This window comes from Corythoichthys intestinalis, chromosome 8 (genome assembly GCF_030265065.1).
Source record: "Corythoichthys intestinalis isolate RoL2023-P3 chromosome 8, ASM3026506v1, whole genome shotgun sequence".
Classification (NCBI taxonomy): Eukaryota; Metazoa; Chordata; class Actinopteri; order Syngnathiformes; family Syngnathidae; genus Corythoichthys; species Corythoichthys intestinalis.
The window spans coordinates 48,840,942-48,868,683 of NC_080402.1; the positions used below are offsets into that span (position 1 = coordinate 48,840,942).

The 27,742-nt window shown below is 40.0% G+C and overlaps 2 protein-coding genes across 2 annotated transcripts in view; both read left to right on the forward strand.

The window, feature by feature from the left end:
* npepps (aminopeptidase puromycin sensitive) overlaps nt 1–14,925 on the forward strand; it is a 41,309-nt gene extending 26,384 nt beyond the window's left edge. Inside the window, exons 13-23 of the mRNA XM_057844207.1 lie at nt 2,481–2,590; nt 2,676–2,739; nt 3,641–3,780; nt 3,857–3,991; nt 6,486–6,705; nt 8,575–8,717; nt 10,834–10,890; nt 10,989–11,096; nt 11,416–11,571; nt 12,760–12,807; nt 12,886–14,925. Of these exons, the coding sequence (XP_057700190.1) occupies nt 2,481–2,590; nt 2,676–2,739; nt 3,641–3,780; nt 3,857–3,991; nt 6,486–6,705; nt 8,575–8,717; nt 10,834–10,890; nt 10,989–11,096; nt 11,416–11,571; nt 12,760–12,807; nt 12,886–13,032 (1,328 nt within the window). The 3' untranslated portion in view covers nt 13,033–14,925. The remainder of the gene's footprint in view (nt 1–2,480; nt 2,591–2,675; nt 2,740–3,640; nt 3,781–3,856; nt 3,992–6,485; nt 6,706–8,574; nt 8,718–10,833; nt 10,891–10,988; nt 11,097–11,415; nt 11,572–12,759; nt 12,808–12,885) is intronic.
* Nucleotides 14,926–18,094: 3,169 nt separating this feature from the next.
* c8h6orf120 (chromosome 8 C6orf120 homolog) lies at nt 18,095–22,658 on the forward strand. The gene is made up of 2 exons (XM_057843939.1): nt 18,095–18,230; nt 20,841–22,658. Exon 2 carries the CDS (start codon nt 20,904–20,906, stop codon nt 21,453–21,455), a length of 552 nt encoding a protein of 183 aa, XP_057699922.1. The 5' UTR covers nt 18,095–18,230; nt 20,841–20,903; the 3' UTR covers nt 21,456–22,658.
* The last annotated feature ends 5,084 nt before the right edge of the window (nt 22,659–27,742 follow it).

Genomic DNA, 27,742 nt, shown 5'->3' on the forward strand with positions numbered 1-27,742 from the left:
AATTGCTAAATAAATTGTATAGTTATAACTAGGGATGGGAATTGAAATCCGATTCCAATTCGGAACCGGTTCAGAGTGTTTCGAGGCCTCGACATCACAATGAAAAAGCCTTAATGATCCCTTTAACGATTCCTAAAGACGTCCTGTCCTGGCTATACAGCAAGCTAAACTCCCAAATGACGATGCAGAAGACGTTGGTATAATTTGCTGACTTTATTCAACCATCACTTGAAGAGTGAAACTAAGAATAGAAATGAAACAAATCAATTTCGTCCCCAATAACAAACAGGTTTGCATCAACGTAAATCAGCGATGATCAGCTGTTAATAACAGTAATAACAAATGGTTAGCATTCGTTCGCTAGCATTAGCACATCGTTGAAACCACTGCACAACTGGATTTAAGTGTCCGATCGCGAGTGGAAACACAACAACAACACAAAAGATGATACATACAGCCGTTGCCTCTGTAGATATTAACATTAACAAAGAACGTAGGCTTGTAGAAGTGTTTCCCTCTCTCACTAACTTAAAATAGCGCATTCTCGGGTACGCAAAGAGAACCAAGGGGGATGGAAGTCTACACAATCGACAACCGGAGACTAAAGCCGGGCTGCTTGGGTCCAAGCCGAGGAAAGCGCTCAGTGGACGGGCACGCCTTTAACGGCCGGCGACCATGGTGTGCAACAAGCTGCCGGTTGTCGCCTGTGTGGCCTTCTCAATGGACAAGGGAGTATTGTCACCCACAAAATGCAAGCCAGCTCTTTATTTAAACGTTTGCCATGTTCCCAGTATTCAACATAATATAAAACACGGAGCTTACTCACTTCCTTTTCCGTCCAATGGTTCCTCGGTTGTCGGAGTACTTGTTTTGCCAATCGCGTTGAACATGGATCTTTTGGAAATCCAAAAAGCCTCACACCACTCTCCCTGGTGTAGCAACAAAAACCTGCAGCACATTGGGCTGGCGTGACACCAAAAATAAAAAAATATTCAGCAAAATCAGCTGATCCGTAGTAGAATCCGCAGTCCTTCTGCATGCCATAGTTATGGCTGTATTGTGAGATGGTTACTCAGCTGACGTCATATTCGCCTTCTTCCTCAACCTGAGACTTGAGCCGGAAATCGCTTATTTTCATGACGTGGGATTAAAAAAATTGGATAAATATATGGATCGCTTCTAATCACATCTAAGCAGTCCATTTCATTCTGGAGCATAAAATACCACGTGTAATATGAAATAAGCATGCCTTTTTTTTTTTTTTGTCACAGGCACTTTATCCTCTATAAAACAGCACATGGCTCAACAAGGTTTCACTTGTATGGACTCGTTTCCCAAGTACAGTGAACCGTGACGTTGCCCAGTCTCTGATGCGCTTGCACCCCTCGCTCCCACAATTTTTCAAATAAGAGGCAAGCCGTGCATTCTTCCAATTTTATATTTGTTACTCTCAATTAAGTTTACCGTAACAAGCTCAAAATAGACTACGACACCCCGGCTCACCCGGCTCATCAGCCCGGGGCATGAGTGCACTCAAAGAGCGTACATCCCCTGTACTGGCTCTGCTCAGAACCTCCAGGTGACAAAAAGAGCCCAATTAATTAATCTGATGAATCAGCGCTGAGACAAAAAATTTGGCCACAAGGGTAGATGCGTATACATCCCTAGAACCTACATACCAAATTATATTCTGACCTGTCCATGAATAACGAAGGAGTAACAATTTTTTTTTGTGTCCTAACCAAAAAGAAGAAGAAATTGAGTGAGACCTGGAGGCCTCCCTCCGGATGGTCTAAAGATAGCACATAAAACTAAAGGGACGTAATCATTTTGTTTTTAAACACTAAAATTCTTAATCTAACCATATGGTAACTAAAGTAGGGTATATTAGATTCAAAAGGAAGTACCATAAATCGGCTAATAGAAGTTAATGTCAATGTTATGGAAACTTTAACAAACAGAATGCTCCTTCTCATTTACTGCCATTGACAATCGAAGACATCAAATCCATTTCAACTGGGATGGCTGGCACAGCGTGATCATTTTTACTGCCATTGACTGCCACACACTCGATTAGACCATGAGCAACGTGGGTTTTAGTATCTTGCTCAACGATACTTAGACGAGGTCATCAGGGCTTTCGTTTCTGTGAAAAAAAATTCAGAAAGCTATTTATTGAACCTTTTATTCAACTTCATACGAGATGTTTCTGAGTCTAGTAAATTCAGGCACTTCTGCAGCTATTTTCTATTTGTGTGATTAATTAAACATGCTTTTGGCCTTTCAATGAAGTTCAGTGTTTGCATTATTCCATTTTTTTAATGTTAATTTTTACACTTTTACTGCAAATGAATATCTGCTCCAAAAATCGGTTATCGGCCCCCCTAACTAACTAGACGGTATCGGTCTTGAGAAAACCCATATCGGTCGGTCTCTAATTTATTGTACAAAAAAAAATTCAATGTTTGTTTGTTCCCCAGAGGACCTATGGCACTGTCTGGAGCAGGCCAGCGGGAAACCTATCGCCACTGTGATGGGTTCGTGGACCAAACAAATGGGATTCCCCATTATTGTAGTGGAACAGGAACAGGTATGTGATTATTCAACATTTAAAGGTATGTAATGAATAAAAATACTCTGATAAATTCACTTGTTGTTTTCGTTCATGTGCAAAGCACGGCGATGACCGGATCCTCAAGATCTCTCAGAAGAAGTTCTGCGCTAGCGGACCACATAATGGCAAGTTATTTTTACAAAAAAAAAGTTTGTGTAAGTTGGAACAGTCAATTTAGAGGTTCAAATAAACCAGGAAAGTGCAAAATCTTGCAATTTCCAACCATTTAGTAATGCACAAGCTTCATAACGTTTGAATGACAAAATTCCTAAGCATTGCAATGTTTGGTGTTCCCAATGCGTTCCCAATTTGTGTATAACTGTACCTCTCCTTATGAAATTAATTGGTTCTGGAAGTAGTTTCTTAACTTGAAAATTCGGTAAGTAGACACGTTTTCCATGTAAATGCCCTAGAAAATTCAGTAAAGAGAGACGCGTTTTCCATGTGAATGCCCTAATCCGTTCAAAGCCCCCCAAAATTCAGACATAAATCTCTCATAACGCGTACAAATGCACCAAAACATGTAACAAATAGATGTTACAATTAGGGTATTGCACACTAAACATAAAATCTAAGTTGTGCATGATGTAAAAAACCAAGAATAAAGAATAAAAGTTAATACTCATGTAAAGCCGTCGTAAGACGAGGACGAATAAAGAGGGCGCCGGGATACGCACATACAGTAGAGGTCCCTCTTCCCCAATTGGATGCCAGGAATGTTAGGCAATAGCCAATGGCAGAGCAACTATAAGTATATTACGTTCAGTGAACTCTGGGAGCTGCGAGTACCAGCCCTACTGTATTTTTGCCTTTTGTATCCTGAAATTTCTTTTTCTTAACACGAGTCAGTATTTTCCCGTTGATGCGGGTCCTAACCTGAAAATTGGGTATGTACATATGTTCTTAAGTAGAGGTACCACTGTATATAGAAATAAAAGCTTTTTTATGTGCTCATTAAAAAAAAAAATAACCAGAGCTAATATTGTGAACGTTTTTACTAATGATGTGCGACACTGGCTTTCACAGGCGAGGATTGTCCATACTGGATGGTACCTATAAGCATCTGTACCAGCAAGGATCCCACCTGCAGTAAACTCCAGGTTTTACTGGACAAACCAGAGACCACTGTCACCGTGCAAGGCGTCACCCCCGACCAGTGGGTCAAGGTGAGCAAGGAAAAATGGTGTCCACCCTTTCAAACTGCTCCGGTCAGCCAGCTCTGACCAGCTGCTTGGTCCTCAGATCAATCCTGGCACGGTGGGCTTCTACCGCATCCAGTATAGCTCACCCATGCTACAGAGCCTGCTACCCGGTATCCGAGACCTCAGCTTGCAGCCAGTGGACCGCCTCAGTCTTCAGAACGACCTCTTTTCCCTGGTGAGACTGCAGCACAAATAGTAGTAAAATGGAAATCAAGTCTATTTTGACTCAGTTGTTAAGCTCCTAACAAAAGGTTTTCACTCATATAATGGAATTTAGGAGGTGGCGACTTCCCCTTTGTTTTTGTAACAATAATTCATTGCGATGTACAGTGAAGAAAATAAGTATTTGAACACACTACTATTTTGCAAGTTCTCCCACTTTGAAATCATGGAGGGGTCTGAAGTTTTTCATCGTAGGTGCATGTCCACTGTGAGAGAGAGAATCTAAAAAGAAAAAAATCCAGAAATCACGATTTATTATTTTTTTTAACGATTTATTTATGTGATACAGCTGCAAATAAGTATTTGAACACCTGAGCAAACCAATGTTAATATTTGGTACAGTAGCATTTCTTTGCAATTACTGAAGTCAAACGTTTCCTGTAGTTTTTCACCAGGTTTGCACACACTGCAGGAGGGATCTTTGCCCACCCATCAGTCAGGTTTATGGACAGTTTCTGAGAACGACTGAGGTTTTTTATTGCGTTTATGTCTGGAGACTGGCTAGGCCACGCTAGAACCTTGTTATGCTTCTAACGGAGCCACTCCTTGGTTTTCCTGGCTGTGTGCTTCGGGTCATTGTCATGTTGGAAGACCCAGGCACAACCCATCTTCAATGCTTTGACTGAAGGAAGGAGGTTGTTCCCCAAAATCTCACAATACAGGGCCCTAGTCATCCTCTCTTTAATACAGTGCACTTGTCCTGTCCCATGCGCAGAAATACACCCCCAAAGCATGATGCTACCACCACCATGCTTCACAGTAAGGATGAAGTTCTTAAGATAGTACTCATCATTCTTTTTCCTCCAAACAAGGTTAGGTGGAATTATAACCAAAAAGTTCTATTTTACTCTCATCTGACCACAAAACTTGCTCCCATGACTCCTCTGCATCATCCAAATGGTCATAGGCAAACTTAAGACGTGCCTTGACATGTGCTGGTTTAAGCAGGGGAACCTTCCGTGCCATGCATGATTTCAAACACAGACGTCTAGTGTATTACCAACAGTAACCTTGGTGGTCCCAGCTCTTTTCAGGTCATTGACCAACTCCTGTCGTGTAGTTCTGGGCTGATCACTTTTCTTAGGATCATTGAGACCCCACGAGGTGATATCTTCAATGGGGCTCTTCTCCGATTGAGATTGACCGTCAGGTTTAGCTTCTTCCATTTTTAATGATTACTCCAACAATGGACCTTTTTTCACCAAGCTGCTTGGCAATTGCTCCATAGTCCTTTCCAGCCTTGTGGAGGTGAACAATTTTGAATCTGGTGTCTTTGGACAGCTCTTTGGTCTTGAGCATGTTATAAGTTGTCTTTATGTTGCCATCGACCTCAAACAAGTGCATCTGATTCAGGATAACACATGGAGTGGAGGTGGACTTTTAATTGGCGGACTAACAGGTCTTTCAGCGTCCGAATTCTAGTTGATAGACAGGTGTTCAGTTACTTATTTGCACCTGTATCACACAAATAAATTGTTAAAAAAACATGCATTGTGATTTCTGGATTTTTCTTTCTAGATTATCTCTCTCACAGTGGACATGCACTTACGACGAATTCCAGAATCCTCTATGATTTCTAATTGGGAGAACTTGCAAAATAGCAGGGTGTTAAAATACTTATTTTATTCACTGTAGATGGTCATTTACAATACAGTGGCGTGCCTGTGGGTCGGTTTAATTATATCAGTTTCCCACAGTATGATAACTTTGAGCAAAAATATCATGGTATCAAATTCAAAACTCGGAAATTTATGATTTTAGAGTTAAAAAAAACAACCTTTATTCCCACTGAAAATTGTAATAATTACCAGTACTGAATATTACAATTCTGAAATCACAGTTTAGGATTACTGGTGATGAGCCTTTTTTTAATATATAACATAAATGGGTTACTTTTCTGCTCCTTCGGGGCTACCTGATGCCTGCAAACCAGCCCCAAAAAAACAAACACAATAGCGAATGTAACTATTAACAAATCAACTTTGAAAGGAAGTGAACGATCCATCAAATTTTCAGGCTTTAAACAATTCAAATATTCATTAAAACATACCCAAACGGGGAAAAAACAGCATCCACTTTGCTTATCTATAGTTAAGATTCCGTCAGCTATGCTTTTACCGTCTGTCTCTGCGGCTCTGCTCCTTTACCTCAAAACCACTTGTTAGGTCCTGTTTGCAAACGATGTTACAAGCTGCAGACTCCAAAAAAACCTCATTACTGGTAAGGTGAGTTTATGCAGTATCTGATAGCTTGACTTTTTAAAACTTCGGTCACCTTCAAAACGGTTTGCTTCGAAAGTCACAGTCTAGCCTGGTTACAAACTACTGTACAGTAAGCACTGGGATCTAGCGGGGGTTCCCTGTGCTCTTTCACAAGCAGTTATAAAATGTCACTTTTCGTTGTGACGCTTGGTTAACAAGTGTGTTGTGTGTGTATGTGTGGTGAAGTCCCGTGCAGGCATGATCAGCACAGTGGAAGTGCTGCGTCTGATGGAGGCTTTTGTCAACGAGCCCAACTACACAGTGTGGAGCGACCTCAGCAGCAACCTGGGCGTGCTGTCCTCGCTGTTGTCCCACACCGAATTTCACGAGGAAATCCAGGAGTTCATCAGAGACCTTTTCACGCCCATTGGCCTCCGCCTGGGCTGGGACTGCAAGCCCGGAGAAGGTGATAAGATGTCAACGTAGCATTAGCTGACATAGGGTCAGGTCTCCCAATGGTTGAATAGAGTGCAGTAACACGTTGAGTGCAGCATCACAGACTTGTGTAGTTCTTTTCGAGAAGATTTTAAAAATAATGCTCTCCTGTGAAAGTGTTCAGAGGCCTTGTGTGGTCCAAAATAGCCCTGTGAGAAAATTATTTCAAAGTTCGTTTAGAAGTTTATAGAATTAAAAGTTAAAATTAGTTCCTCCAAAAAAATAAAATAGTTAGCTAGTTAGCAATTAAAACTGAAAAGATTTTTTTATAACTTTCTGTAAAATGTAATTTTAAATAAATGCGATTTCTGTTGCGGAATAAATTGGGACACACCCACATTCAATCCTGCTTAAAATGGCTAAAATCACACACAGGGGTATTACATCAGGTGCACATAATTAGAACATCATTACCCAGTGTTTTGAAGGTGGCTTGCCTTATTTAAACCTCACATTTAGTTTGGTGTGCCCCTGACTGTTGAAGTGAGAGAACACACCATGGTGAGATCAAAGGAGCTGTCTGAAGCCTTCAGAAAGAAGATTGTAGATGCTTATGAGTCTGGTAAGGGATTTCAAAAGGTCTCAAAAGAATACAAAATCAGCCGTTCCACTGTCCGGAAAATAGTCTACAAGTGGAGGACATTCAAAACAATTGCCAACGTACCCAGGTCTGGCCTTCAAAGCAAGTTTACCCCAAGAGCAGACTGCAAGATGCTAAAAGAAGTCTCCAAAAATCCTAAAATATCATCATGGGACCTACACCAAGCTCTTGCTACTGTTGATGAGAAAGTGCATGCCTCTACAATCAGAAAGAGACTTCACAAGTTTAACCTTCATTAGAGGTGTGCAAGGAGAAAACCTTTGCTCTCCAAGAAGAACATGAAGGCCAAACTGAAGTTTGCCAGAGTGAATGTAGACAAAGATCAGGACTTCTGGAATAATGGTCTTTGGACAGATGAATCTAAAATTGAATTATTTGGACACCAGAACCGAGGACATGTTTGGCGTAACCCCAGTACAGCACTCCAGGAAAAGAACCTTATACAACCTGTGAACCATGGAGGTGGAAATGCAATGGTTTGGGGATGCTTTGCTGCATCAGGATCTGGCCAGCTCATCATAATAGAATCCAGCATGAATTCTATCGTATATCAGAGGGTACTTGAGGAACATCTGAGCTCATCTGTGAAAAAAATTAAAGCTTAAGCAAAACTGGACTATGCAACATGACAATGACCCAAAACATACCTGCAAATCCACCAAGGACTGGCTAAAAAGGAAGAAATGGAGAATCCTAGAATGGATGAGTCAAAGCCCAGATCTTAATCCCATTAAGATGCTGTGGGGTGACTTGAAACAGGCTATACTTGCAGGAAACCCGTCAAACATCTCACAGCTGAAAGTATTCTGCGTTCAGGAGTGGGGCAAACTTTCTTCAGACCGATGTCAAAGACTGGTTGATGGCTACAAAAAGCGTCCCACTGAAGTGATTTCAGCCAAAGCTTGTAACACTAGCTATTAGGTGGTAGGGTGTCCTAACTTTTTCCACAGCTAGAATATGCATTTTTGTTTATATATTTGGTTTAATGAGTAAAACAATGTTAATTTTTGTTGTTTACCTGCAATTAAATAACTTACTTTTCCAGAGATAAAGAAAAACAAGATCAGACATTGATATGTGAACATTTTTTAATAATGAACTGAATATTTTATAGGGGTTTCCTAATTTTTTCACGACTGTACCTCAATACTAATACCGAAACAATGTCAAATAGGATATAAATTGGGGGTTTTAAGGGCCATATGTACATGTATTCTTAAAGGCACTCATGTCTCTTAGGCCACTTAGATGCCCTGCTAAGAGGTTTGGTACTTGGCAAGTTGGGTAAGGCGGGACACAAGCCCACCCTGGAAGAAGCCCGACGGCGATTTAAGGATCACGTGGATGGCAAAAACATTCTCCCTGCGGACCTCAGGAGCCCGGTAAACTTCCACATTGTTACACTTGTCCTTGACTTTACCAACAGGCAGCTTTTTAAATATCTATTTGACATTCTCAGCTGTCATACAAGTGTATGGTGAGAAGGGGTGGGAACCTTTGGGTACCTCACGATACGATTTGCGATACAAGGCTCACGATAACGATAATCTCAAGATCTGGCGATTCAGCAATCGATCTATCGATACATGGGTCAGGAAATTATCACTAGTAGACGTCCAATCCATTTGAACTGGGAGGGTGGCAGCGAATGAACGAATGTAATACCCTAAAAATATCCTGTAAATCCCCATAAAAGACTGGCTGTGAATGCTCTGGTTTCAGTGCCATTTGACGGTGCTAGACGTCCAATCCAATCAAAATGAATCGGATGTCTCGCACTGTCAGTTGCAGCCAGTGTGCTAACGTATACAATATTCCAAGATTTTGGTAGCAATCTATTGGTTCCTTATTTTTTAAACAGTGACACCTTTTTTAAATGATACATCGACTCTTGGTAGGAGCATATTGATAACCTTTTGGGCTACAAAGTATCGCGATATATCACCTTTTTGATATATTGTCACACCCCTAATGGTGAGCGCCATTTATTGCGTGGGAAATGCTCTGGACATGTCCACGATGCCATAAAAAAATTGAGAAGCTCTACATATTAGGGATAAATATATGGTTGCTTTTTACTAATGTACAGTGTATCACAAAAGTGAGTACACCCCTCGCATTTCAACAGATATTTAAGTATATCTTTTCATGGGACAACACTGACAAAATGACACTTTGACACAATGAAAGGAAGTCCGTGTGCAGCTTATATCATAGAGTTCATTTATTTTCCCCTCAAAATAAGTGACAGCACTCCTGTAACAAGCCACATGACATTTTGGAGGGGAAATGACAAGCAGTACTCAATTTGGGCATTTAGGGATGTACGTAGTTTCTAAGGGGTGTACTCACGTTTGTTGCCAGGGTTTAGAAATTAATGGATATATTTTGAGTTATTTTCAGGAGAAAATAAATTAACTCTATTATATAAGCTGCACACAGACTACTATTCATTGTAGTGCTGCAACGATTAATCGATTAACTCGAGTATTCGATTAGAAAAAAAATATTCGGATTACATTTTGCTGCTTCAAGTATTCGTTTCATTGAAGTGGCATTGTAATGGTTTATTTTGAAAGCATTTGCATTGAGTTTTTTGATTTGAGTGGATGCACTGCCCTCTAGTCTGCCTCATTTCACATGGCCGAATCCAGCTGCTCCCTATTAAGACCAACATAAGCTAAGTTTTTGTTTCAGCTAATGTTATTTTTAATGCATTCGTATTCTAGTTTAAAGGTATATTTAGCCAATTTTTATGGGAATATGTGTCTGAACCATTTGTTAAGAGCATTGTTAAAAAAACAAACAAACAAAAATTAGTATTTTATAACATTTAAGCTAGCAGACTTTTGCTATGTAAGTTAGCCAATTATTCTTTTGTTGTACATAGATCCTTTTTATTTATTTTCTTTCTATACCGTTTGAGGCTCAGTTATTTTAATTTTTTATGTTACTTATCCGATTACTCGATTATTCAAACTAACTAGTTCATCGATTAATCGACTACTAAAATAATCAGTAGCTGCAGCCCTAATTCATTGTGTCAAATTGTCATTTTGTCAGTGTTGTCCCATGAAAAGATAGACTTAAATATCTGCAGAAATGCGAGGAGTTTGCTCAGTTTTGTGATACACTTTATGATGTTGAGTAATCCTGCACATTTAAACAATTGCTACCTAGACACACATGGAGTAGCAGCAACAAATACAACCTATGGCACATTTATTGGGTCTCCCTTAACAGGCAAGTTGCAATTTTTGTTTGAAAAGTTAACAGTCCCCCCCCCAAAAAAACAAAAAAAAACAAACGTAAAATCAGCAATATTGATGTTTCGGCAAAAATAGAGCACATTATATTGGGGGCTCACCGTAGTTGTTGAGATTTAAGACTGCTCTTTGTTTGAGAATTGTTGTGCACCCTTCATCCCCAAAACACAAATCAATGCACACACACACACACACACACACATATGTTCATTGTGTCTTCGTGTACTTTCAGGTTTATTTAACGGTGCTGAAGCATGGCGACAGCAGCACATTAGATACCATGCTCAGGGTAAGGCAGTACAGGACTACTCGTTTTTCACCCCAGTTTGTTGCTGGCGGGGCAGGTGATCTGAGATGTTTGATTTTGGCCCATTTTTTCCATCCAAGCTTCACAAGCAAGCGGACATGCAAGAAGAGAAGAATCGCATTGAGCGAGTACTTGGCGCCATCTCTGCACCAGACCTCATCCAGAGAGTGCTCACCTTTGCCCTCTCGGTAAACACTTCGAAATTGCGTGTCTATTATGGGTCTGCATTTGTTTTGTTTGTCTGTTGCTTTCTTCGTTGTTTGACTGCGGGGGGTATATGTGATTTTTTTTTTTTTTTTTTTCCATTGTTTGTGTGTTTTATGTTTTGTTTGAGTGTGTGGTAGGTTAGTGTCTTGTATTTTTTTTGTGTGTGAGGCTTTTGTAAGTTTGAGTATTGTATGTGTTTTGTTTGTGTGTTGTTTTTTTAGTTTGTTTCTGTATGTGAGTATTTGTGTTGTTCCACACTTGCATGCTAATGTTTGGCCTCTGTGTAACTGTCACGGTCAGGAAGAGGTTCGTCCTCAGGACACGGTGTCCGTGATCGGGGGCGTGGCCGGCAGCAGCAAACACGGCCGCAAAGCTGCCTGGAAGTTTGTAAAAGACAACTGGGAGGAGCTTCACAATCACTATCAAGGCGGATTCCTACTGTCACGGCTCATCAAGGTCATTATACCAGCAATTTAATTCAATATAGTTGACGCATAGCAGTAGTGCCGCCATGTCGCCAGATGGAAATGCTTCTGACAATTGGATAGGAGTCAAAACATTAAGTACACTCAAACAAAACAAAAAATATCTATTGGTGACATATTAACTCTACTGTACATGCCAAGTTAAACGCTTCCTTAGTAGCATCAGAAATGCTCAGATGTTATTCTACAACTGCGAGTGGACACAGGCGTTCAGATTTATTGGCATAAACTTCGGCAACTCCTCCTTCACAACATACATTTGAACATAAGTATCATATAGTGAAAATACAACAAAAGTAATATTCATATCTCTCAAAAACTATGTTGACAAAAAGAAAAGTGCTTCAAATCTGTATTAATGAGGCCCTATTCTCACACAGTTAAACAACAATTCAAAGAGAACTGGTATTCACAAATTCAGAATCAAAATAGATATGCAAAATACACATAAAACTTAGTCAGACTTTGGTCAAACACTATTTAAACATTTTAACAACTCGTTTAGCCCAGCAAATACATTGGATGGCAATATTTAGTCACAATATACAACCTATGATGCTCGGAGCCATTATCAGGTGTCTTACCGTCACAACATACAGTACAATTGGACATAAGGTACAATGGACTCAGGAATAATAAGAAAACTACAACCTCAGTCAAGGGACAAAACGCACTCATTGGCTTGATCTCTAATTAATTTATAACTCTCCATTGACACCTTGTGGCGTATTTAAATCACTACCTTACATATTTAAAGAGTGACACTGAAAGTATGGCAGCATTGCCATGTGACGTCACCACCCTGTGACGTCAACAACAATGGCGAGCTACTAGTTCATTTTTTTGGTTTAAAATTTTCCAAATTTCATTGAAACGAAAACGTTAAGATGGGTTTTGATATCAAATTATTATAACTCATATTAACATTTATCTTTTAAGAACTATACTAGTACTTATTTCTATCCGTGGTTCCATTTAAGACAGTGATTTTACAAGTTAGTTGACTTGTCTTACTCAGGGGGGCAAGAGCATGCTAGTACATAGACCGGAAGGTGATTTTCACTGGGGCGCACTAGTGAAATTATGTTTTTGGTATCGTGAGGATGGCAACCCTTCCTTCCATGTGTCGATCACATTTGTTTCCTTGTTATCCTTCCAGTTGACAGTGGACGGATTCGCCATCGACAAAATGGCTTCAGAAGTCAAGGTAGGAGGTCCCGGCTGTTCATTTTTTTTTCGTTTTACGTCCTGGCACTGGTCTTACATCTAATATTTTCGCTCGCAGAGTTTCTTTGAGAGCCACCCGACGCCGGCAGTGGAGCGCACGGTGATGCAGTGCTGCGAGAACATACTGCTCAACGCGGCCTGGCTGAAGCGAGACGCTGACGACATCCACCAATATCTAATGCAGCGCAAGGCGCCCCCCTTTTGAGACCTTCCTCCCCCATCTGAATCGCTCTGCCCGCCCCTTCTTCTAGGCTTACCCTCGCCCGCCTCATTTTCCTAAGGCGGGAGAAAGCGGGAGCGGACGTACTCGCTGGCTTCATTTTTCTCTAGAACGCTGAATACCATAAAGCAAAGCCAAGAATCTCACGAATTACATCAACTGCTACATTGACTACATCGTTTGCACCTTGACCTGGATGCTTGTTTTTAGCCCCCTCATCCCCATTCAGCCTCTTCCAAGCCCACCAAGACTTGTCAACCCTCGCCAGCCTCCAGACAACTGTGAAGTCCCTTTTTATTGTGCATGACTCACTCAGCATTATTGGGCAGGTGTGTTGAAAAAGGAACCAGGAGGTCTGCTCACGGTCTCCAGCATTGCACATCAAGGGTTTTACATCATCAGATAAGTGCAGTCAAACAGTAATAGTAATATTATTAATATGAATTCATAACAAATCAATCTTGTGTGAGAATCTTGATTTTGTGTTTTTTTTTTTTTTTTTTTTTTTTTTTACCGGCAGTTCTAAAATGTAATACACGCTTGTGTATTAGAAACCCCTCCAAATTAATCTGGTGAACACACTTTGTATACAAAACAGGACATTCTTGTTTGTATTTACAGCCGATTTCTCAGTCTTGTCCCGATTCATATCGGAACGGAGCAACTCAAGAGGCCGTCATGATTCTCTGTGAGCAGTGAAAATTATTTCAATTTGTAATACAAGATGTTACATATCATATTGGAATGGAGACCTCTTTTTCACAAACCCAAGGTACACGTAAATGTCAGTACAATGTGATGTTGTCTTAATTTTGCTTGAATTCATGTTTAATAAGCACCCTTAATTTTAGTTTGCAAAAAATGTGTTGTTATACTCTTCAGTAGGTTTTTTGTTGTTGAATTTCACAGGACATTTAAAAATAATTATTATTTGGTATAGTAACACAATTAAAGACCATACTAAATACTCCGTACAATTATGCAAATATTAAATGTAGAATCTATACACTTAAGGGACTATAAACATTAAAAGGTAAAAGACTAAACATTGTACTGAAAATACTCAAATGCGAAAATGTTTACTAAAATATTTGGAAAAAAGATCAGTCGAACATGCCACCAAAAGCATTTTAGATGAAATACTATGATCTTGGTCGCAAGTATTGACAAGCAAAAAAAATAAACCTTTGTTATAATAAGTTTATGAATTTATAAAAACAATCTTGTGTGAATATCTGGTGTATTTTTTTTTCTGTTTGCTAACACTTCCTGCTACTGTACTGTAGGAGTCAAGGATTTCGTTCCTTATTTATTTGGCCCTTTCACCCTCTTCCCCCCTATTGATTGACAGGTCAGGCATGCCGGTGTTGGGTGGTAACACCAGCACTTCCATTTTACTGCCTTTTGTGTGATTGCTGTCATTATTTGACTTAGAACAGTACTACAAAGTATGTGACTGAGGCGCTAAACCCAGTTATCATTCATGATCAAGAGAAAAACATTGAAACTATGCCCTTCACCGAGTCCACAGGGTCGTCGCTGATCAATGAGGTGATTTTCTACTTTGATTTCTGGAGTTATCGGTGAATATCCCCAGGTGACATCGGTGGAACTTTACAGAAGCCTTAAATTGGTTGACTGCTTATCAGTAAGCAAAATAGGAAGAAGAAAGGAAAACGAAACAGTTCTGGCGAGTAATGTGATGATTCAGACTTGTGAAAGGAATATGTAAGTAACATTGAGTTTGATGTGGTATGTTTTTGGAAATTGAATTCAGTGTGATCCAAACCCCCAGACTGAACTCGAAGAACATGTTTGTTTGTTTTTTTTTTTGTTTTTGTTGAAAGTATGCTCAGTGTTCATTAAAGTGAAAGGATTATACAATGTGACATTTCTGCATGGGTGAGAAAATCAAATTACTTTAAAATTGCAACATTTTGCCTTACAATAGGGTTTCAATACCAATTTATGCTCTAACTCTCTTGAGGTGTGTGTGTGTGTGTGTGTGTGTGTGTGTGTGTGTGTGTGTGTGTGTGTGTGTGTGTGTGTGTGTGTGTGTGTGTGTGTGTGTGTGTGTGTGTGTGTGTGTGTGTGGAGGGGGGGGGGGGGGGGTTAAGCTATGATGGTCCTGTAATGCCCTCGCAAGGAAAGTGACCCCAAATTTGGATAGGTGTCAATTCTGGACAGGCCCCCCCAGCCCCCCTTGGAATACGGACTAGCTAGAACTTTTATTTTTAGTATTATGTATGATGTTCGAAAGAATAAAATACAGGAGGCTGGAGTTTCTTTTCCAGGGTTCACAGGTGATGTTTTTGGAATGGGTACACGTACCGCGCATTAGTAAAGGGATCATTGAGTGCTTTTGCACTGCCTGTGACAGTCAGTTGGGATTCATAGAACCGTAGTTACATGTGTAACTTTCGTTATGGCTACAGTCACTTTTTATTCTTAAAAAAAGGTGCCTATCCAAATTTGGGGTCTGAATTTTTGGGGTCAACCCATATCAATGTGTGTATGGGTGTGTATATTACATATATATTACATACAATATGCAGGGTGTTTCAAAAAGAATGTGCCAAAATCATCACGCATTTATTCATTTTAAAATCATTAAGACAGACCGAATTATTATTGAAATTAAAATGAATAAGAATTAAAATAAGTCTTTTTAACCAGTAATTTTAACAAATTAAGTCATATTGACTTGATGTTGAACGTGCTGCTGGTGGTGGTCCCATTGAGCATTTGTAAAGCATTAAATAAAAACTTGAGGTATGGAATCACTCGCTCAGACATTTTGTTATGTAGAACAAACTGATAAAAAACTTTAAAAATAATGAATTAGTTCAAAAGTGCAACTATTTGGCATTCTGAAACACTAAAAGAAATGAATAAAAACCTTGTGGTGATCAACAAATGTTACTTTTATAGAGCAAGTGCAGGGAAATATAGAATTACGCCATTCTGAGGAAAAATATATGGAATAATGAGAAACAAAACACTTATGACAGCTTGCAGTCTCTGAGGCATGGACTTGATGAGTGACAAACAGTATTCTTCATCAATTTGGTGCCAACTCTGCAGTTGCCAGATCATCCCTGCAGGTCTGAGCCTTGCTGTGGACTTTTTTTTTTTTTTAATTCCACCACAGGTTTTCAATAGGGTTGAGATCTGGGCTTTTTGCAGGTCATAACTTTGACTGGGTGAGTCTCCAAGGAATGCATTAACAGTTTTAGCTCTGTGACATGATGCATTGTCATCTTGGAAAATGATTTCATTATCTCCAAACATATTTCCAATTGAAGGGATAAGAAAGCTGTCTAAAATTTCAATGTAAACCTGTGTATTTATTGAAGATTTAACCACAGCCATCTCCCCAGTGCCTTTGCCTGACGTATAATCAAGGACTGAGGGAATTTAGATGTTTTATTCAGGCAGTCATATTTGTAAATCTCACTGGAGTAGCACCAAACAAAAGTTCCAGCATCATTATCTTGTCCAATGCAGATTTTTGAGTCTTGACAAGGTGTAAAGAGACAAAAATCTGGGTCACACTTTACAATCAGGGTTCCTTAATTAACATTAGTTAATGCATTTTTAGACAATAACTAATGTTTAAGTAACATGACAATAATTCATTTAATCCCTTATCTAACATTTATTGATATATTAATTAACATGAGTCAATGGATTAGTTAATGCATTTCATCCGGTCATTCACAGTCCATGATTGCCTCTCCCTAGCCCACTGCAGTCTTGTTCTTTTCTGTTTAAGTGTCAATGATGGTTTCCTTGGTCTAGCAGCCCTCCAAGGTGTGATATAACTGCACTGTTTCTAACTGCTGGCTGAGCAGATCTAATTTGAGGCAGGGGCCCAATTAAGGAAAGGAAATTGACTGGGTGTGTCTGTATTTTCTACTCAAAATGGAATGATTCCATGTATTTTTCCTCAGAATGGAGTAATCTTAAATTTCCCTGCACTTGCTCTATAAAAGTAACATTTACTGACCACCACAATGTTTTTTATTCATTACTTTTAGTGTTTCTGAATGCCAAGGAGTTGCACTTTTGAACTAATTCTTTATTTGTTCAAGCTTTTTATCCGAGTTTGTTCTACACAATAAAATGTCTGAGTGCTCGTCCGAGACTGGTGATTCCATACTTTTTGCTAGTTGTATAGGGGTTGTATATTCTGCGAGTATGTATGTAAATGTGTACTATTTGTGTAAGTATGCAGGGAATGCAAAAGTAGCACAGAGCAGCAGTGAAATTTTTACAAGCATATTGCGCACCCCCTCCATAACTATGTATACTATTGCACCCTCTCTACCTATGTATACACTATTTTTCTTATCTACATCTCATATATTGTATGTAGGTATTTGTAGTGTGTGTGTATTTGTATAGAGAGCATCTATAGTAAATACCCTACATTTCGAAATTAATATTTCAACCCTTCACAGTTACCAGTAGCAAAATGTACATTTCATGAATAATAATGTCGTGCATATTATCAAAATCCTCACGAACCTGAAATAAGAATTTTACACATCCAGGGATGTATTATGGTCCATTCGAATAGACCTTTCAAAAATATATACTATTATACATCCATTTAAACAGTACAACATAAGTGGCATGGTACATTGTTGTCCAACCTTAAACATAACAAACATGCTTAAGGAATAAATATGAATCCAACATCAGAAATTACAATCACATTATAAATGTAAGTACAAAAAAATAATTACAGAGAGAAAACTAATATATACTAATGATAAAAAAAAGACAATTTTAGGGTCTACCAGCTAATTCAAGTTCCTCAACAATTCTAGTTTCAAAGCATGTTCCCCCTTTTCAAAAAAGAAAAATAATGACATAATTCTTTGTGAAAAATATAAAAATTTGGAAGAGATTTGACATATTTATTCTTATGTATGAAAAAAATGTACCAATAATTATAATTGCATTGATTGTAGGTCGTGCTATTCATTCAAAATAGAAGTTAAAAGCAAGAAAATCCGAGGCAATTCAGTAGCAGTTCAAACCTTGTCCTATTGAGGCGCCATTGAGTATTTGTAGTCGTTGTGGTGAATTGGCGATTCGGCACGAGAGGCGAAGAAGGGGAACTTGGAGTAGCAGGTTGTTGAGCTTAAAAACAACGATGGGGAAATGTCAACGCTGTAAGTAACGCAGAATCACGTTTAAAGTTATATTTTACTGTGTCAATGTATAACACAAGTGCCTTCCTTTCATAAGCTTGTTCATAAAGTGTTTTTGTGTCGTGTTGTCGTTCCTCTTGAATCTGGAACTCGTAGCTACTTAGCGGCCAGCTGCTAAGTAGCTAGCAAAGCGATAAAGTCCACGTCTGACTGCAAAATAACATCTTAAGTGTGTACCCTCTGCTTATAAATATTGAATTTTGCACATGAAAATTTGGCAAATCTTTTCCTTAAGTGCTTTAGTGATAAAATTCGTAAGTCTAGCATCGGTGTGTCACTTGTTGAGGCTCATCATTTAATGACTGTTAGAAATCACTCCACCCACTTCCATTTTCTAGTGTTGTTGGATTGCGGCGTCAGTGTAGATACACATTGTAACAATATGCACAAGTTCAGAGCATAAACAGCATCGTAAAGTATATTTTTTTGGTATGGAACCTGAACTGATGCTTGAGTAAAATCTGCTCTATAATGCCCCGCAACATTTTTTGTCGCCTTTTTACTCAACCTTGTAGTTAACCAGCAAAAGAGCCTTCTCGAGTGAACGAGTGAGGCCAGTGTGCTGTGGAAAGAACACCAATGGGTGTCAGTAATTAATAGGTGACTTATTTTTGTCTCGCCTACTCCATTTATGAACGAGACGAGTTCTGCCTGACACAAAATGTTGTCAGTAACTCACGTGTGGACGAGGGAATGTCACATTTATTTATCCTCCCTGAAATGTAAGCTGTTACGTGTAACGTGGTGGACAAAAAATGGGGGGGGGGGGGGGGGGGTATGCGCTACTTCGCGGTTTTTCACTTTTCGCGGCGGGTTCTGGTCCCTATTAACCGCGAAAAACGATGGAATACTGTACACTGTGGTCATAATGAGTCATCCAAAGTCTTTCCAAAGAGCTATTCAAGTCATCTAGTAAAAATGTCTTTTAGAAAAAAAAAATATATATATATATATATATTTTTTTTTAAATATCGCAAACCCCCAAAAAATCGCAGCAATAGTTTTTTCCAATATCGTTCAGGCCTAACGTCCACCTCGATCAGCTGGCACAGGTAACGAATTCCCCCAGCTGAAAATCTATATCTTTCATGAAGAACATCTTCCGGGTACGCCAGTGGATTCTGGCGGTCTCCAAAAACCCGTGCCCTCCGAAGAGAGCCCCTTACAATCTGCGCGCCAATGTCGTATGGGTCATCCAGGTACGCTGTCATTGTCAGGAGGACACGTCCGCGGAGGAGTGCTGTTTAAATTGATCGTGGTTAATTGGAATCCTGGGTTTAAGCAAGATCTAACGCTGAGACGACCAGGTTTGGCGTGTGGCGTGTGTTGCCATGGCAGCACTTCTCTGTTCCAACATATCCACCTTTCGTAGTCTTGCTTAGCTGCGAACGTAGGTCGCACGTGATGAAGTTACTCTCGAAGTTACCCTGCTAAGCCAGAAAACCGGCTTCGTAGTGTAGGCCACTGCTCTAGACAATATGTACCTAGGATAAATATTTTGTTTGTTTATGGGATTATTTCTGCAAGTCTTAACTAAAATTGCCAATGAGCAGTTAGTGTCACTAAATGAAGAAAAACCCTGTCTGCAGGATTGCAGCCCATTCCCCCCCTAATTTGTAGAATGATATACAATGGCTCATTTTACTCATTGTAGAATACGCTTCCTAGTTAAATTTACAGGTCGTCAAGGGATTTTGTGTATTTTTTTTTTTTTGTTACCATTATTAATGTTGTTGCAAGATAACATTAGTTTGTTTCTTAAAAGTCCCTGTTTTTCCTCTGGTATGCTCAGTATATAAGCATTTTTCATATAATAACAAATAAAAAAAAAATAGATCATGTATGTTGTCCTGTCCTTACGTTCTGATACCCAATAAAATTACTTTGCCACTACTTCAAAAAGTACCACACTGTCACAGAGTAATACTTGTTGATTGACGATGCAATGTATCGGAATAAATACACTATTTATGGCATATGTGTGAGAGAATAAAGAAACTAATGCCAATTGTTTATTTTGAAATTTATACGTATAGGGAGAACACAAGGCTCCACGTTCTTATATTTTTATGATTATATTGTTATTTTTTGTCATATTAGTCGTAGAATTATTGCGCCATTATTATTATTACTACACAAGATCCAATCTGATCACGTATTAGCGTATTTTGACTAACATCCCTTTTTTGGCTGCTGTAAATCAAACCACTAGGCGAACATGTCCGCTGTGTGGTACTACTTCTCTTTGGAAGCTAATGATTGTAACAGGGCATCGTGTAATATTTGTAAATAGAGCATTGCTTGAGGAGTTACCAGCTGGACTCACTTTAATACAAAAAAATAAGATCATTTACTGTTTGAAAATATTTTTTGCAATATTTTTACTGATCTAAAATATGGTTAACAGATTGTTGTCAGCAAAACATTTAGAAAAATCTGGATCTGAAGTTAAAAAAAAAAAAAAAAAACAGCATTGGGACATCCCTACTCAACACCATTATTAGGTGACATAGAGGTGTGACACCGTGCTGCAATTACTTTTGAAACAAATGTCATGTGATCATTGTACAGGTGTGCCTAACGCGGCGCCCCCCGTGTGACCTCATCGCACGCCGGACAGATGCGTCGGTCACGATGACGTCGCATCGCTGCCACACTGTGGCCGCCCTCTTCTTGCTGCTGTGCCAACTGCGCTGCCTTCTGAGCTGGTCGGAGGATATCCCTGCCGAGTGGGTGCTGCTCCACGTAGTCCAAGGCCAGGTGGGCGCGGGCAACTACAGCTATCTGCGCCTCAACCACGACGGCGCTGTCATCCTGCACATGCTCAGCGTGACGGGCGACGCCGACCTGTACGTGTCAGACGCCACGCTGAGGCCCAGTTTTGACACTTACAAGCTACAGTCTGCCACCTGCGGGCGCGATGCCGTGGCCGTGCCCGCCGAGTTCGCCCGGCCGGTGGGTATCGCCGTGTACGGGCATCCGTCGCACCGTCGTAGCGACTTTGAGATGAGGGTCTACTATGACCGCGGCGCCGCTCACGACCCATTTGGCGGCGGCTCTCCAGCAGAAGATGCCCGCAAAACGCACGGGGGCGCTGCTGAGGACAGTGACTTTGATGAGGAGGACTCCATGTTCTGGACAAACCTCATCAGGCTTTTGGAGATAATCCTGGAAATCCTCTTTTGAAAGAAGTGTCTTTTTTTTTTTTTTGGCATTTGTGGCCAAATAAACAGTTTTGGCCATCAGTCACTACTACCACTCTTCGATTTGGAGACACAAAACTAAAGATGGATAAAGTTAGATCATTTTGATTTGATTTTGAAATCATAATAAACACAATTATTAATTGATTAAAAAAATTCCTTTTTGGTCACGTCACCTCATAGCGTTAGCCGGCATCCATTTGCTTCCCACTTCCTACTGTTTAAGGTGTTACCATGACAGCCGTTGTGTTCTTTCCATGTTGCCGACGCCCATATACGAGGTATTTGGGAGCGTTCGTCTAGGTCAGGGGTCAGCAAACTCGGGCAGTTTACATGGCGACACAAAGACGCAATGACTGAGTAGCGGACTCGCCTCGCGTGCATATGGTGTCGGCAAAGACGGAAGGCGAAGACGAAAAATTCTGAATCCTGCCTCCAAAGTGGAAGAATCCGATTGCGGGGGATTGAGGAGGGCTTCCTCAGCGTGCATATCAAAGGCTGCCGCGGCGCGAGACCGCACCGTTAATGTCAGCACTCGTACACGTTACATTGGGCGTGGGCAGCGGTGCTACTAAACATTAAAAACAGCAAATATGGTGGAATGTCGGCTTTTAAATATGTTGAATGTTTCAATTTTTGTGCCTTTTTGAACAAAAGAAAAATTCCATTGCTTCGAGTGGGCAGGCATATTTTTTTCCGGCCTGAGTGAGCTTGGTGGGGTCAAAGTGCATCATTCTCTGTCGCCCTGTAAATCTGCACTGCCTCCTAGGGCCTGGCATGAATACTGCATCATTTTCATGCGGAATTGCGACATTGTTCGAATGGAGACGCAAATGCAAATTTGAAATTTTTCGTATTCTTGGAGTCACCTTGTAAACGGCCCCTTAGATAGTACTTATAGAGCAGTTTTGACCGTCTCACACCAAAAAATGATCATACCGGGAGCTACAAAAGGCCTTTGACATCTTAAGACCTTTTAACCTTAAAATTTGATCAATTATTATATTTTTAATGATTAAGCATTATTGTGTTTTTTAAATATATAATTATCATTAAGCTTATAAATTAGTACACTGTTAATAAAAGCTCAATTCAAAAGGATAAAAACAGAAATACCCCCTGGTTATGGCTTCTAGTAACACTCTTAAGTTGACCCTCCCCCACCCCACCCCAAACAGTATTTAAATGAGAGCACCATAAATCCCCCCCCCCCCCCCCCCCCGCAATTGCCATCAAGTCCATGAAGCAACACGTCACTTCCGCTCATTAATATTCATGACATTAGCTACTGTTGCTAAGTAGGGACAAGCCACCGTTTGTCCCCAATAGGAAATGAATTGGAAATCGTGTACGAAGGAGATGTTTACAGAGCTAAACCTACCAATTCTCTCCGAAAATGATGTCCCTGGTGCCAAATTCACTGGCAAAGATGTGGAAGAACATAAAAATGTTCAGTTAAAGAGACTGCTTGAGTGTCGAAGGCTGAAAAAGATTTAAAAAACGAGCCGACCTAAGCATAGCCTTAGCTTTTTTATCGACGCGACTGACAATGACATTCTCCTGTTTCAACAACCTGTCCTTTACCATCAGCCCTGTCTTTCTTATATATCCTCTGGTTGTCCTACGTCTCTGACCGTTCTTGGGGGTAATTTAGTTGGCTTTGTGTAGTGATCGCAAATGCTATTCAGTGACGGCCAACGAAACGGTAACAGTGGCAGTCAGATACCATTGTAATTCTTTTCAGGTCATTCATTGTCAGACAGAAGCAGTACAGCACAACGTTACGCTAAAAAAATAAGTTGAAAATATAAAAATGGTTTACCTCTTTGTCCTCTGAAAGACCATGCCAACCCAACAAAATGTTTACTGCATATGAAATGTGAATGGATTCACCGAGCTGGTGTTAAAGTCCGCGCAAGTTGATTCGGTCTTCACATTCCCCCACACATTCGAGGCAACATGGTGCATCACACAAAACATACTCTGTGTGAATTACAAAACGCACAGAAACAAAAAAATACACATGATACAAATGCTATACAAATCAGTATAAAGTACCTTACACTAAAAGCATACATTGACACCATAAATTTCATGAATTTGTCTTTTTATTGGCAGACGATTTACAGGATAATTTGGTTGTTTTTTCCCCCCTTGTTGCGCCTGCTGTTTTTTTCTTTGTCTTGCATAGCACACGCATGTGATTGTTTTATTGCTTTATTGAGGTAATCCGCATACTCATTCATACAAGAGGAGCATAGTACTGCTACAAGTATTTGAATCTGATAACGAACGGTTCCGGTGTGACTAATTTTTTGCTAAGGAGTCAGACAAGTGCTGTTAAGAGAATGAAAATCTGGCAATGAGTTATTCAATGTGCAATTCCATGAAAATTAGGCCTTATTTCTCAGTGTAGTTATTACTTCATACTTGGGGCGCTGACAGCACAAATGGGGGAACTGAGAGGAAAAAAGATTTTATTGAAGACATTTTTTTGCATTTTAATTTCAGGATGGTAGTGGCAGTTACTTTTGTTCAGCATTTAACAAAATAAAACGACTTGTTTTAAGTTTTTCGGTCTTTTTGACTTGGGTCCTTTAAAACGTAGGGCAGATTTTTTTTTAATGGCCATATCGCTGAGACCTGCCTAAACGAACAAAAGTACATTTGTACACACAGAATGCTCAATTTTTGAGAGGCATGGCTCATCACTACTTCTGCAGGTAACGCGAGGAATTCTGTACATTACCTTGCTATTAGCATGATATATTAGTTGGTAAATGTGCCTTATAATAAAAACCTGATGGCTTGCAACTGTTTGGCTGCCAGACACCTTCGACTGAACTCCGGCAGAATCTGTTGAAATATGGCGAGCCGACTGTGGCAGGTTAGTGTCAATGCTTCTTGAGGCAACCCATCTAGACATGCGCCGAATACTGTTTTCAAGGTATACCGTGGTATGAAAATTTAACGCTGCCCCGATGGTGTTGTCTATTTTTTATGTCCCGAAAATGCAGGGAGAAATCCCTCACTTGTAGCTGCAAGGCTCAACCCTACCCAACCGGCTGTTGCGCAGTGTCAGTGAGTCAGCTGTGCTACACGATGACTGGAGGAGGTGAAACTTCTGAACTTTTCCCCCATTGAAGAAAAAGAAATCGCTGGTATGGGAATATTTCAGCAACAGAAAAGTTACAGACGGCCGCGGCTTAGAGGAGGAAGACCAACATGTAATACATGTTTGCGAAGGATGGCTGCCGAAGAGGCAATACCTCCAATATGATTTCGCATTTATACAAAATTAAAGGTTAGTGAAAACTAAACGCTGTCATGAATGTTTCTACCAGCTGTGAGAGTTAACTTCAGCGTGTTTAGTATATCTAGCGGTGGTAAAACGTGTTTTTTTTCTCTTTGACAACTTTCTGTGTTGAGCGAGTGTGTGTGTAATGTAAACATGAAAAGAGTCATACACACGTGCTTTTTATGGAAAATTATTTTTGTTCTGATGGCAGTAATGTTGAACTGTGGGTATGGACTAACCTAAAGGACTGCATTTATTTTCATTTTATTTAGAATATTTGTTATTTTAACTTAACATTATACTTTTGTTCCAATTGCTAATAAGATTTTTATTTTCCAAAACATGTTCACTTGAAAAGTTTTAAAAATAAAACATTTTTATACCCAGAAATCTCGAAGTAACACATTTTAGCGCTGCGATACCGTAAAATTTTGGCTTAAGGTTATCATACAATCAGAATATCATACCGGCACATGCCTAACCGCTTCCCTGCCAGCTGATTTATCGCTTGTCGTTAAAAAAAGGTAGGGCTGCAGCTATCGATTATTTTAGTAGTCGATTAATTGATGAACTAGTTAGTTCAAATAACCGAGTAATCGGATAAGGAACGGAACATAGAAAATTTAAACACCCTAGCTGAGCCTCAAACAGTATAATTCAATTCAATTCCTTCCGTGCGGCTTCGCGTAAATTTCAATAATCTTGCGTCGTTACGAAAAAATGTCAAAAAATGGCTCAGTGGCGCCCCCTTGACCCTTAAAATTTTCAAAAAGGCCTCTCCTCTCAGGTTTTCAACGTAGAGTGATGAAATTTGGGGAGTAAATACCTTATGCCTAACTGCTCAAAAAAGCCTCTTGCACCCATATTCCAAACCCAACAGGAAATCGGGTATTTTGGATCAAATGTGAAATTTTTATCGGTTCACAGTTGGAGTTTACATTTGGAGGCCTGAACATGCACGAAAGCTCACCAAAATTTGCACATACACGCAACTTTGCGTAAATTTTGATAATCCACGAAAAAAATTAACAAAATGGCTCAGTGGCGCCCCCTTGAAATTTTCAAAAAGGCCTCTCCTATTAGGTTTTTTCAACCTAGAACAATGAAATTTAGTGAGTCGATACATTGTGCAAAACTGCTCCAAAAAGTCTCTTGCACCCATATTCCAAACCCAACAGGATGCCGGAAATTTTGGGTCAAATGCGAAATTTTATCGATTTACATTTGAGACTTTGTCGCTGAAGGATAAAGTTGGATCGTCTTCAAAATTGGTCAGACTATTCAGGAGACATATGAGATCTTAAGTTTTCAAAATGGTGAGTTTTCATTCAAGGATCTGACCTGGGCGTGGTCCCAACGTCGGCCAATATTGGGCAAAACACCAAATTCAGAAAATGATTAAAAACTCCGTGATACAACGTTCAATCTTTTTCATTTCTAGTATGTATATGAGATATCCCAGCCTGAACACGACTGCATTGAAATATTACCCATTCGGCCTGGCGCCCCCTAGTGGGAACAGGAAATGGCCTTCTTTACGAGACAGGCTCCTTCTCCAAGGGAAAAAAATCTATTGACCTCAAACCTGTTTCAGGGGAGCCTCAAGACATGTGTTCAGGTGCCTAATGAAAAATATTGAGGTATGTTGAAGCGGAGTGGTCCAAACTGGAAGTGAAAATGGCCGTCAACAATTTGTCTCGCCAAAAATTTTGAACAGTCATAACTCGGCAGATCTACAACATATCTGCGCCAAACTTCCCATGTTCTTTGAGAGTCATACCCTGAAGGTTCTTGTAGGGGTCATTTGCATCAACTCTACAATGCCAACTAGTGGCGACAGAAAGAAGTTTTAAAAAAGGCCTTTCCTATTGGGTTTTTTCAACATAGAGCGAGGAAATTTGGGGAGTAGATACCTTATGCAAAACTGCTCCAAAAAGTCTCTTGCACCTGTATTCCAAATCCAACAGGAAATCGGGTATTTTGGATCGAATGTGAAATTTTCATGGGTTCACAGTAGGAGTTTACATTTGGAGGCTTGAATATGCACAAAAACTCACCAAAATTTGCACATACATGCAGCTTTGGATAACGTTCGATAATCTTGCAATGTTACGAAAAAATGTAACAAAATGCCTCAGTGGCGCCCCCTTGAATTTTTCAAAAAGGCCTCTCCATTTAGGTTTTTTTAACATAGAGTTATGAAATTTGGAGAGTCAAAACCTTGTGCAAAACTGCTCCAAAAAGTCTCTTGCACTCACATTCCAAATCCTACAGGAAATCGGGTATTTTGGATTGAATGTCCAATTTTTATCGATTTACAGTGTGCACATTTGAGACCTTGGCACAGAGGGAATTAGTTTGATCATCCTCAAAATTGGCGAGACTGTTCATGAGACATATGAAATCTTAATTTATCAAAATGGTATGTTTTCATTCACGGGCCTGACCTAGGCGAGGTGCCAAAGTCGTCCATTTTTTCGGCTAAACGCCAAATTCGCATAATGACTGATAACTCCCTCATACAACGTTCAATCTCTTTTAAATCTGGCATGTGTGTGAGGTATCCCAGCCTGAACAGGACTGGATTGAAATATTACCAATTGTGCCAGGCGCCTCCTAGAGGGAACAGGAAATGCACTTTTTTACGGGACACACTCCTCCTCTAAGGGAAAAAAAAATCAATCAACCTCAAACCTGCATAAGGGAAGCCTTAAGACGTGTTGAGATGGCTAATGAAAATTATTGAGGTTTGGGTAAAGCAGAAGGGTCCAAAAGGAAAGTGATTATGACTGTCGTCATTTTCTCTCTCCACATGTTTTGAACAGTCATAACTTGGGAGATGTCAGGGGGGCTGTCTGCCACCACCCCGACCTGCATGCCGTCCGAGTTGCGCCAAACTGCGAGGGCCCGTTCAGTCCTGCTTGCAGGCCTAGTTGTCATTGCAAGCCAAGCAAACAACGAAATTGGAAAGC

Bases quoted from the DNA above. Each gene is read 5' to 3' on its own strand.
- c8h6orf120 (XM_057843939.1), top strand. From the start codon at position 20,904: ATGACGTCGCATCGCTGCCACACTGTGGCCGCCCTCTTCTTGCTGCTG.